The sequence below is a fragment of the Ursus americanus genome, chromosome 5 (genome assembly GCF_024610735.1).
Source record: "Ursus americanus isolate L20-20 chromosome 5, mUrsAme1.1.p, whole genome shotgun sequence".
Classification (NCBI taxonomy): domain Eukaryota; kingdom Metazoa; phylum Chordata; class Mammalia; order Carnivora; family Ursidae; genus Ursus; species Ursus americanus.
In genome coordinates, this window is record NC_142131.1 from 44,888,119 (window position 1) to 44,901,046 (window position 12,928).

General features: G+C 37.0%; 1 protein-coding gene and 1 long non-coding RNA gene across 6 annotated transcripts in view; one reads left to right on the forward strand and one right to left on the reverse strand.

Annotated features, from left to right (window-relative positions):
• The window catches only part of LOC123790181 (uncharacterized), a 66,024-nt gene that overhangs the window by 30,592 nt on the left and 22,504 nt on the right, over nt 1-12,928 (forward strand). For 2 of the 3 annotated variants that reach the window (XR_015724521.1, XR_015724523.1), the window contains exon 2: nt 5,168-5,266. This is a non-coding gene — a long non-coding RNA (uncharacterized LOC123790181). Of the gene's footprint in view, nt 1-5,167; nt 5,267-10,032; nt 10,195-12,928 lie in introns of all 3 variants that reach the window. The other variant, XR_015724522.1, reaches the window with a different exon arrangement.
• The window catches only part of MAP3K1 (mitogen-activated protein kinase kinase kinase 1), a 73,092-nt gene continuing 67,514 nt past the window's right edge, over nt 7,351-12,928 (reverse strand). For all 3 annotated transcript variants that reach the window (XM_045794321.2, XM_087862140.1, XM_087862139.1), the window contains exons 18-20: nt 12,097-12,239; nt 11,242-11,373; nt 7,351-9,932 (exon numbers count right to left, since the gene is read on the reverse strand). In XM_045794321.2, coding sequence (XP_045650277.2) covers nt 9,783-9,932; nt 11,242-11,373; nt 12,097-12,239 — 425 coding nt within the window. In that variant the 3' untranslated portion in view covers nt 7,351-9,782. The remainder of the gene's footprint in view (nt 9,933-11,241; nt 11,374-12,096; nt 12,240-12,928) is intronic.

Here is a 12,928-nt window from a genome sequence, read left to right on the forward strand (position 1 = left end):
ATCCTGAAAATTGTTACCCAGGTTTTTCTAGCACCATTTTGAAAAGATTTTTTTTCCTTACCGAATATTCTTGACTCCCTTGTCAAATATTAGCTGACTGTATATATGAGGGTGTATACCTAGGCTCTTAATTTAGTTCCATTGGTCATCATATCTATTTTTATGCCAGTACCATGCCATTTTGATTACTATAGCTTTGTAGTAGAGTTTGAAATCAGGAAGTGGGATGTCTGCAGCTTAGTCTTCTTTCTCAGGATTGCTTTGGCTGTTAGGTGTCTTTAGAGGTTCCATGGAAATTTTGGAATTGCTTTCTCTATTTCTGTGAAAATTGTCACTGGAATTTTGATAGAGATTTTGTTGACTCTATGGGTGGCTTTGAGTAGTATGGACATTCTAACAACATTAATTCTTTCAGTCCATGAACACAGATTATCTTTTCATGCATTTATTTCTCCTTAAGTTTCTTTGATCATAGTTTTTTAGTTTTCAATGTCTGGATATTACACCTCCATGGTTACATTTATTCCTTTGTCTTTTATTGATCTTGATGCACTTGTAAAGGAGAATGTTTTTTCTTTTTTAGATATTTGATTTTTAGTATATAGAAACTACTGATTTGTGTATGTTGATTTCCTATCCTGCAACTGAAAACAAATTTTTAATTGAATATAGTTGACATGTAATATTGTATTAGTTTGAGGTGTACAACATAGTGATTCAATATTTATATATATTTTGAAATGCTCACCATGATAGTTACCATTTTTCATCAAACAGTTATTCTAGTATTATTGACTCTATTCCCTATGCTGTACTTTCTGATCCCCCATTACTTCTCTTAATCCAGAGGAGAGAGAACCAAAAAATATTGCTAAGACTGAGGTCCAAGAGTTTACTGCTTATGTTTTCTTTTAAGCTTTTTATGGTGTTAGCTCCTGTGTTTAGGTCTTTAATCCACTTTGAGTTTACTTTTGTATATGGTATAAGAGAGTGATTGTTTTATTTTTCTAATTGTAGTGCAGTTTTTCTAACACCATTTATTGGGGAGACTGTCTTTTCCCCATTGTGTATTATTGCCTCCTTTGTCATAGATTAATTGACCATATAAGTGTGGCTCTATTTCTGGGCTCTCTGTTCTCTTCAATTGAGCTATGTTTCTGTTTTTGTGCCAGTACCATACTATTTTGATTACTGCAGCTTTGTAGTATAGTTTAAAATCTGGAATTGTGATAACTCCAGCTTTGTTACTCTTTTTCAGGATTGTTTTGGCTACTCAAGGGTCTTTTGTAGTTTCAGACAAATGTTAGGATTCTTTGTTCTTGTTCTGTGAAAAATGCTATTGGTTTTTTGTTTTTTTTTAAGATTATTTGGGAAAGAGAACAAGAGAGTGCACATGTGTAGGGGGAGGGACAGAGGGAGAGAATCTCAAGCAGACTCCCCACTGAGTGGGGAGCCAAACACGGGGCTCTATCTCACAACCCATGAGACCATAACCTGAGTCGGACGCGTAACCAACTGAGCCACCCAGATGCCCCTATCGATATTTTGACAGGGACTGCACTGAATCTATAGACTGCTTTGGATGGTATGGCCATCTTAACAATATTAATTCTTCCAGAGCAGGAGCATGGTATATTGGTATATATTTTCATTTGTGTCATCTTCAATTTCTTTCATCAGTGTTTTATAGTTTTCAGAGTACAGGTCTTTCACCTCCTTGGTTAAATTTACTCCTAGGTATTTTATTCTTTTTGATGCAATTGTAAATGGGATTGTTTTCCTAATTTCTCTTTCTGCTCGTTATTATCACTGTATAGAAAAGCAACATATTTCTCTACGCCAATTTTGTATCTCTCAACTTTACTGAATTCATTTATTATTAGTTCTAACAGTTTTTTGGAGTTTTAGGATTTTATATATATAAGATTATATCATCTGCAGACAAAGACAATTTTACTTCTTCCTTTCTGATTTGGATGCTTTTTTTTTTTTTTCTTTTTGTTCTGGCCAGGAAATTCCAGTACTATACTAAGTAAGACTGGTGAGAGTACGCACCCCTGATTGTTCCTGATCTTAGAGGAAAAGCTTTCAACTTTTCATCTAAGTTATGTACAGCCCTCATCCTGGCAGCATATTTACGTAAAGGTTGAGAAATCTCCCTAGGTACATTGACTTTAAGGGAAAATAACAAGTATATGAAAGCTTAGTTGATTATGATGTTAGTTGTGTACTTGTCATGTATGGCCTTTATTATGTTGAAGCATGTTTCTTTTATACCCAAATTGTTGAGCGTTTTTTTTTTTTTAATCATAAGAGGATATTGCCCTTCTGTCAAAAGTTTTCTGCCATCTATGTGGCATATCACATTTTTTGATTTGTATATGTTGAACCATGCTTGTATCCCAGGAATAAATTCCTTTTGTTCATGGTGTACGATCCCTTTGATGTGCTGCTGAGTTCAGTTTGATAATGTTTTGTTGTGATTTTTTGCATCTCTATTTATTAGGGATTTTGGCCTGTAGTTTTCTTTCCCAGTAGAGTCCTTGTATGGCTTTGGTATCAGGCCAATGTTGTCCTCATGAATTGAGTTTGGGAGTGTTCCCTTTTCAGTTCTTTGGCAAAGTTTGAGAGGGATATTATTTCTTAAAACGTCTGATAGAATTCACCTGTGAAACAATCTCGTCCTGGGCTTTTTTTTTTTTTTTTTTTTTTTGGATGAAGGGTAGTTTTTTGATTATGGATTTGGTCCCCTTATTATCAGTCTGTTCACATTTTCTGTTTGTTCATGATTCAGTTTTGGTAGGGACCTATTACGCTGCCATGAGGCTGTCACTCTCCCTTCATAATGTTTTTTTTTCTAAATAGGCTCCAAGCTTTGCTTGGAGCCCAATGTGGGACTTGAACTCCCCACGCAGAGATCAAGACCTGAGCTGAGATCAAGAGTCAGATGCTTAACCGGCTGAGCCACCCAGGCACCCCTTTTCATAATTTCTTATCTGGACACTGCATTTATCTTCTGACTTTGTCTCTGCTTCTTGTACCACTGTGTTTCTTTCTTCAAGACGCTAGAATGATCTTCACAAAATACAATCATGCCACTTCCTGCCAAGGATTTCTCAGTATCTCCCATCCCATGTTATTTCTCCTCCTTTCCCTTTCAACCTAGTTACACCCTTATTTTCTCAGTATGTCTTTTTTAAAAAGATTTTATTTATTTGACAGAGAGCGCGTGCAAGCAAACACAAGCAGGGGGAACGGCAGGCAGAGGGAGAGGGAGAAGCAGGCTCCCTACTGAGCAGGGAGCCCGACGTGGGGCTGGATCCCAGGACCCTGGGATCATGACCTGAGCCAAAGGCAGACCCTTAACCAACTGAGCCACCCAGGTGCCCCTCAGTATGTCTTTATACATGTTGAGAAATCTCCTTCAGCAAATTGACTCTAAAGGAAAATAGCATTTAATTATCTCTAAACTCTAATAGGAATTTCAGCATTGTTGGAAAAGCTACTTTGGGGTGTGATGACTTTGCCTCTTGCATCATCATGTTAGCTTGGTTTTAGCCCTCTATGGAGGGCTCTGAGGGCCTCATGCATGGGCCAGAGTGATTCCAGGTTGACTACAAAGTGATGAGGCTGGCTTCAGTCATGGATGGAGTTCTTCAGTCACATAATACAGACAGAATAGAATATCTGTTATCAAATAAAATTCACAAAGTTAACTGTATCACAGTGATGCATATTTGAATGCTACATATGCATAATTTGCTACATGATAATTTGGCTTTAGTGGTAAACATTTCACATTAGTGCATGTAATTAGACATTAATTTTCTCCTCAGAGGTTTGTTCTCTAGCATCTATAATCAGCATCTCCACTTTCCCCTCTTCTCATAGCTCTTAGATGACAAAAGTCCTGAATCCACTTTTCCAAAGTGGAGATTCTCCTCCAATATTCTATCTTCTTTTGGTTTATAAGCCTGGGCTAAAGTCAGAGACCAAAAAGTGGCTGGCCACAGGTCAGATCTAGCATATGAGTTTTGTTTAGCCTACAGTTCCTAATCCAAATTTTTAATTAGTTTCCCCTGTTTAAACACCAGGAAATTGCAGGTAAATTCCAGATTTCCAGCTTCTTTTAAAAATTTAGAGGCTTTGGCAACACTGTTATTTCTTTCTTCCCATTCCAGTATGGCAGGCATGGACCCCCTTCTTGAACATAAATCTGGCATGAACTCTCAGGTTGGCCACAGGCCCTGCTAAGGACACTTCTAGCCTCATAGGTATTTGAGTCTGTAATCTTTGGATCACTCACTTATTAAAACAAACATATATTGTGCATCCAAAGTGCCTGGCAATGTTCTAGGCCATTTACATAGCTTCTTTTACTTCACACAACAGTCATTTTCATTATAGAGGCAGAAGGTCAAATGGCAAGCGGCAGAGCCAGATTTGACCCAGGGTTATGTTTCATACACCATGGTTTCCATGTCCATCCTTATGACCTACTACTGTTTCCTAGAAACCTAAAAATTGTCATGATGTAGAAAGACGACAGTTCGCAAAAGTTTGTTAGTCACTGTTTTCCCCAGTGGCATCAGTATTTCATGCATTTTATTTTATAACAAGTGAATTACTATATTAGTAGTGATTACTATATTAGTTCTCTGGCATTTCTGGGTAAGCATGATATCCCAACATTTTTCTAGATTGTATCTAACCTGCAGATATGGTCCGTTTACACAATTATTAATGCCATTTAAATAGAATCAAAGAAAAATAGAATTTAATTCCTCTAAGGCAAAAACCTATTCTCAAAGGTAGTATTTTCTGGAAATGACAGAAGTGTACCCTTTAACAGTAATATCTAAAGCCTGTTTAAAAGATGCACATTTTTGGAGGCGCCTGGGTGACTCGGTTAAGGGTCTGATTCTTGATTTCACCTCGGGTTGTGAGATTGAGCCCACACGTCGGGGTCCACGCTGGGCATGGAGCCTGTTTAAGATTCTGTCTCTCCTCCCTGTGCCTCATCCCTGCCCCCCTCGCTTGCTCTCTTAAAAAAAAAAAAGATGCATAGATGCATATTTTCCTATTATACAGAACCTTTACAATGAACGTAGAGACAGAAAATGCTGTCTGAACCCAGACTTACTCTGTGACATTACCTATTTTGCAGGGTTAATTCATCTTGTTTCTGATTAAGTTTGATCCTGTGAGAAATGACTACTGGCAGAAAAACGAAGGACAGAAGTGGAAATGAGCACACAACCACAAGGTACAATCTAAGACTAAAACTGTGGGGCTGGTGGTTCACTGGTGTAGCTTGAATTGCAGAATGATTGAAATTGGCTGGCTTCCGCATTTGTAAAATGGAGTGTTATCACTGTTCCAAGGTATGCCTGACAAATACTTGCTGGTGAGTGAATCTTCATTCCCCTTCTCAACAGTTTAACATAAGAGGATAGTTTTTATTGTTTCTTTAATTCCACACAATATAAAAAGAGTTATGTGAACAGAATCAATTAAGTTTAACCTGTGCTGCCTACGAGTAGCAGTACTATTTATGTGGAAGTATATAACATGTCAAGCCACATAAGGCAGATTGTTAAAAGAGTTATAATTTTCAGTTAAATTTTTTGGAAGAGCTTTCCTTCTTGTTGTCAAAAAGTCCTTAGATGTTGATAGTCGAGAAGGCTGTGAGTCAATGGGGCCAGAAGGCATATGGGTTATCTCTGAATCTTCTGCTCAATTTTGCTGTGAACCTAAAAGTGCTCTAAAAAAATAAAGTATATTGTATATATAATATATATATACTATAATATGTATAATACAACTTTTATATATACATGTAAGATGGCTTTAAAAAATATCTGCAGAACATACATATATATACTAAAGCCCACAGGTAAGTGGAACAAAGGCAGTCCAGCAGGGCTTGGGCTTCATGCAGGGAGGGTAGCCTTTTGGGGATCAGAATGGTTACACAGGGCATTGGGGTGGGGGAGGACTTGAACAAATAAGTCAATATATTGAGGTACATGGGAGTCAGGTTTTTCACTGTCCAGGAAAGCGTTAAAAATACGGAAAGAGGGGAGGCTTGAATGAACCTGGTGGTTGTAAATTGAAATTACATTAGTATGAACTCATGGTTTGTATGTGTAGGTATGTATGTATATTTCTCATTTGTGCACACAAAATCTATGTATAGTATATATATAGTTTTGTGTACAGGAGGGCCTGGGAGCAAGTGACAAAGTGACACCCAAAAGCAATGAGTATTTTTAGCACCCTGTTTTTAAATACCAATCTCCATCAAAGGAATCTATGGAAAATGGCTGATCCCAGGGCTGAAGCAGAGAACACACAAGATGGGTCTCTAAGTATGCAAGTGTTCAAAGAATACTGGTGGCTTGCCAGTGGACAGAGAAGCTGGCTTTCAGAGGCACCCAATGGCTGAGTATGACCATTTGAGCAAACACATGATGACAGTAATCGATTTTCTCTCACTAAATAGGAATCCACAAATCCATTTTGATATAAATGAATAATAAGTGGGAGAAGGGAAAGCTCTTCTTTATAGCAAAATGTCCATTAATAAAATAAAGAATGCAAGAACTAGAAAATCACCATTTGGCAACTATCAGAGTAATAATTCAGAATTCAAGAAAGCTCAGAGCAGAGAGTTAAAGTTGAATGAAGAACAAACTATGTAGTCTCAAAGTATCACCTCTGCAAAATACTTAACATAAAGCTAGATATTAATTACAAAGGGAAACAGTAACTTTATAATGGTGAAGCCTACTCAGATGATGACAGTATCACCAGCACTGGGACAAATTGGCTTTGTAGTGCCTCCCGATAAGACACACCAAGCCAGCTGGGCATGGGGCTCCCTGCTCAGCAGGGAGTCTCCCTCTCCCTCTGCCCCTCCCCCTCTGCTCATGCTCTTGCTCGCTCTCAAATAAATAAATAAAATCTTTAAAAAAAACAAAAAAAACATACCAAGAAGAGCACAGCAGCAGCTCTTTGATGCTCCTGTCACAAATGCATACTCTGAATCCAGTCATGAGGAAGCACCAGACAAACTTCAACAGAGGACCTCTATAAAACAATAAACTGAAATCTTAAAAAATATTAAGGTCACGAAGGTCAAGAAAAAACTGAGGAATGATTCTGGATTGAATGAAACTGAAAAAACTTGACAACTATGAGGAACCCGTGATCTTGGTCTGGATCCTTTAGCTATAAAGGACATAACTGGGCAGCTGGCAAAATAAATAAAATCACCAACCTTTGTTCAAAAACTTTTATTTACTATAAAGACAAACACCAAAATAGGTACAAATACTATAAAATTGGTTCAATGGGGTAAAAATTTTAATTAAAATATCTCGATATATTTAAAATAACAAAGGATACATTTAAGCCAAATTTTCTTAACCCAGAGATTTTTTTTGTAACATTTGCTTACACAGTAAGGTGCTAATAGAAGTTAGCCCTTAAGCCCTGGAAGTCTTAGGAATCATAGTCACACAGCAAATATAATTTCATTGTGAAAGTGAACTTTGGTAGAAGAAAAATCTATAGGACACCTGAGGTAGTAGAACCTGGAATAAACAGCAGTAGACATTATTTACAACTTTTGAGTACCAAATAACATTAAGAACACAAAAATAATTACACAATACAATTTTCAGTCCAGCTTTGATCCAAAGAAAATAAGAATATTATATCACATTTGCATTGAAAACAAAACAAAAAAACAAAACACCACAATTACCAGCAAGCTGAGGGAACTGCAAACAAACTCAAACACTGGATTTGGACGTCTAGAGGCAGTTTGAGTTTGAAATGTGGTGGGCGTGGTGATCTACAAAGTAATACTGATTAGCTGAGGTTCCTCAGTTTATACAGTTTACATTTCTGTCAGACACAGTATTAATCTGACCAGTGATGATCTTCCAGTACATAAAATGGCAAGAGTGCATCCGTTAAAGCTTGCACATGAGAAACTCGGAAACAATCGTATTAGGGTTGTGAAAATTCTAAGTAGTCACACACATAAAAAAGATAGAAAATAAAAAAGGAAGTCAAGTACAACACATTTAGAGCTACCAAACTTCACATTTCAGTACTATTTTTAACTCTTCAAATATTGCCAATCTTCCAAAGCAAAGGAATGTAAAATTTCACTAAAAGACACATTCACATAAAAAAACAAAAAACAAAACAAAAAAAACCCCCCCAAAAACTGCCTTTTAAAAATTATATGCAATATATCCCTGTAAACTTATCTTGTAACTTATTTTACTTCCAATTTGTGATGTACATTTAAAATGTACTCTGTATAGCTTATTTAGTTTATCCTGAGTCTTTGAGAATAACCAATTCTGTTTCACTCTGCAATAATTCAACTGGCTTCTGAAGAGTTAAAACTTAACATCTCAAAAAGTTGTATTAAATATTTAATCACTACTTGATTTAAAAGACTCACAAAAAAAGGATAAAAGAGCTGCCATTTTCCTTCAGGACTCCATGCATCTGAATTCAACTCAGATGAAAACCATTAGATAATTGTGCAAAATCCAAGAATTAGTGTGTAAGTCAAATTCAATTTCACTTTTCCTTCTGAACCGTTTTCGGAGTTCCAAGCAAATTTATTTTGTAAAAACACTATCACTCCTTGGTAGGTGAGTTATTAGTTAATTTTTCTTTAATTATCAGCCAGGCCTACTGTAAAGAGACAATGCATGGTAGAAGGAAAATAGCAGTTTAATGTCACTATTAGTGGTGATGGATGATGAATGATGGATTGTTACATACAAAGTAAGATTTCAATGGTGTGAAGTTTCCTACAAAAGAAACCAATACATTAAAAAAAATCAAATTTCAAGGTAATCTTGATCTTGGTTTTGAGCTGCATCACAGAGAACAGTTGATTTTCACTTAATTTATATTTAACCTGCATGAAAAGAGCAGTGACTGACTCAGTGAAGGTAGTATTTTATGATTTTCCAATTTTAAAAACAAAATTAAATGTGTATTAAAAAAAAAAAACCTCTTGCAAGAGCAAGGTATTTAATAAACTCTAGTTCACACCTAGTTCTATTTTTTTTTTTTTCTGGTTTGAAAAGATCACCTTTCCCTGAATATAAAAAGTGAAGGTGAAATGAAAATATAGAACCATAATTTCCAAAAACGAAATGAATGGGCCAACAGTAAAATGCACAGTGAACCACAACTGCCCAGGCATTTAAAAAATAAAGGTCAACTGTGGTTCATAAAGAAGTTACCAACTTTTAAAAATATATTTACTGCTACTTACAGCATATTCCGACCTAAAAGAGGCAGATACTGATTTAGAGCCAGTGACAAAAAAAATGAACGGAATTGCAGAACCCCCTGCTTGTGATCACGATATGAAATGGAAGAATAATTGAAACATTAAAATAGATCCTGAGCCCCTCAGCTGCTAATATTGCTGAAAAAGTGCTCCAAAAAACCCCAAAATACGCTTCTGTTAATTAGTCATGCAAACTTCGTTGCTTTCCTGTTTACCTATGGCCAGTTCTTTGAAAGGCACAGTTTACAGTTTCTGCACAAATTGTGGACTTTTGCATACTAAGCTTAGGTACAGATCATGATTTGTCAATCACATACTTAGGTCAAGGGTTCCCACTGGTCTTGTTCATAGCTGTTCGATGGCATGAAGGCCAGCAGATTATCAGTGTGGTTCCCCACAAAAGTTTTGCCTTGTTGAGCATCCTGTCTCCATTATAGTTTATAATTGGCTACCACGTAGTACGGAAGACTGGATGCTTCAGTAGCTCTCTTGATGGAGGTCTGTCCTGAGGTTGAAGTTCTAAACACCGAAGAGCTACATCTCGTAAACCAGGAGACAAATGTGAAGGGATCGATGGAGCAGTAGTCGCACTTGCAATCTGTAAGAGAAACCACCAGTGTGTTGACCCTTTGCACAGCTGGAACTGCTGTAGTACACATGCATCTTGTACCTGAAGTGCGTGGACTTTCTTCCGACAGGATCTATGGAAAAACTCACCCGCTGGATGGGAGGCTTCCTCCAAGAAGTTTCAAATTTTAGGATTTTTAGAATTTGACCAACTACATCCTGAGCAGATGGATCTATGGGTTTCCCTTATTGTCTCAAATGAACACGACTAAGTGCATCAAAATGGTAGACAGGTAGGTAAAGTATTCACTTTATACTATATGCTCTCCTACACTTTCTATTCAAAGTGAGAGAGACCACACCTGTGCATTTAGTACATCAGACACAACTGCACCGAATGCAGAAGTTCTGTAAGTGTGGGAAGGACCGGAGGCAGTTATGGCAGGTGGGAGGTGCTGGGTGCCGGTGCAGTGGACTTTGCTTTACTCAGGCCCAGAGATAATTTTGTGTATCCTCATAATAATCCCGTGAAGTAGGTGCTGTCGTTATACCCATTTTATAACCAAGAAAACAGAGGGGAGACCAAGTAAGTCATTTCCCTAGTCACAGGGCTATTAAAGGCTGGACGCACAGTTTGAAACCATGTCTGTATCACTCCAGAGCCCGAGCTTTTTTTTTAAATTTAAATTCAATTAATTAACATATAATGTATGGTTTGTTTCAGAGGGTACAGGTCTGTGATTCATCAGTCTTATATAATATCTAGTGCTCACGACAATACATACCCTTCTCAATGTCCATCACCCAGTCACCCCATCCCCCATCAGAGCCCGAGCTTTTAACTAGCACATGTGTAGATCAAAAGCTAAAAATCTCAACTATTATACTCTCCTCTGCTGAAAATGGACAGAATGGATTTGAGAGTTGTCAGAAAGATAGAACAGACGGGATTTGGTACCTGGTTCGGGTGTAAATTTTTTAAATACAGAAGATAGTAAATCAGATCTTAAAAACTGGCAGATTGTGTACCTAAGAGCTCTATGTTTTTACATTTGAAAGTTGGATATATCTACTTACATATTTCACCTAGGAACATGATTCATCATTTGCTAACTCATTGTTTGCAGTGACTTTAGAGAGCCTGACTACTGTAAAAATTGAGCACCGACTGTATATGCTGCCAGTATTCACCACACCATGTATATTCCTGGAGACGTATACATGCATGTTTATTTCAAGGAGGATATACTTTCATCTGAGATTGACAGTTAAGGAGAACCCATGAAAATCTGCCTCCTGACAGTTTTAGCAGAAAGAAGTAATTTTTATATCACAGTTACCTTAAATATCAAAGCAAGATGATTGGAGTGTTTTTCTGCGTTCCAAGGTGGTTTAGCACAAGCCATTTCTATAATGGCACAGCCAACACTCCATACATCACAGCTCCTACCATACTGCTGACCTCTTAGTACCTAAAATAGAGAGTTAATTTGGAAATATGACTCATTAAAAAAGAGAGAAAAACAGTTATGGATTCTAGTTTTTTTTCAGATCGAAACAGTGGTATAGACAGCAACTCCATGAACTACCCTGATGTCTCATTAATTTCCTATGTGGCACAAAAGTATTTTGGAGAATTTTGAGATTCTGAAAAAGAGTCGCATCATAGAATTTCCAAGCATCCCCAGTGCGCTTAATTTAAACTATGAGGCCAGCGGACAACCAATTATCACTACGTGTAAACATGAGGAGTTTGGAACACAACAGAAGAAGCCGGATTCAGAATAGCAAGCTTAAATGTCTTCCACTACTACTAAGACCGGCTTCTCTGTGCTCACCTCCCTTTGGAATAGGGAGAGAACAATTGTTGAGATGCCTAATTATGTGTTCTTTGTGTGTACTACAAAACAAGTAGTACAAATTACCCCCAAATTCTTTGTTAGAAATAGCCTTAGAAGCAAAACTATTAAAACCTGTCTTTTAAAATTTTGTCAAGACAAAGATGGAAAGGCAGGGATTAAGGGTCTAAAATCAAGGATATCATTAAAACCTTATTTTTAGAATAAGTTATTTTTAGAGCCATGAACTGCTAATTGGTAAGCATATACTGAATAACACTGCAAACTAATTTGCTGTAGTTCTGTCCCACAGAACTACAGATATTTTGTTTCATCACATTCAAAGCTGCTTCTCACCTCAGGTGCCATAAATGCAATTGTCCCCAATAACTGTCCCTGAAACTCTCCAGCACCTGTTCCTTTTGATGCCAACCTCGCTGCAGCTCCAAAATCTGCAATTCTCAGTCTCTGACCTGTGCTGTCAATTAGCAAATTGGCACCTGTCAACAGAGCAAAGGACCTTGTATGTTAAAAACAAAAGAACAGATTAAAACCTCAGTAAAATACTACTAACAAAACAGGACAATAACAAAGTAAGTGGACATGGAAGGATTCAGAGAAATCTCCCCTCTGAATTCACTTCATTCTTGCTAAAGGCACACAGGTATCAACAGTGCAAAATAAATAAAATCCAGAACCTCAAGAGGGAAAATCAAAGTAACATGGCAGAAGGACATAAAGGCAGACATTTAAAGAAATGTTACTAAGTGCGGAAAACCTTTAATATGATGATTCCCAACAAAAATCTTCCCTCAGAGTTAAAATTTTAGTGTAGTTTCCATTTTAAGGCAAAGTCCTATCGAAACATACTCACCTAGACCAATTCAAAATATATATATACAGTAATTTTGCAATTATAACTTATAAAAAATTAATGCTATAAAATTACTTGAATACTTTGTCAAATACTAGCCACAGACATTCATGTCAGAAAACCAAAGTTGTTGTTAATAAGATGAACTGCAAAAGATCTGAAAGGATTTTTCTCAAAAGAAGTACATGATATCCCAATTATTCTTAATAAAACCAGGAACAGGAACTTTTGGGGAGGCAGCAGATCATGACACCAGGACAGGAAATCAGAGACCTGATTTTTATACCTGGTTTGCCATCAATTAGCAGTGAGACT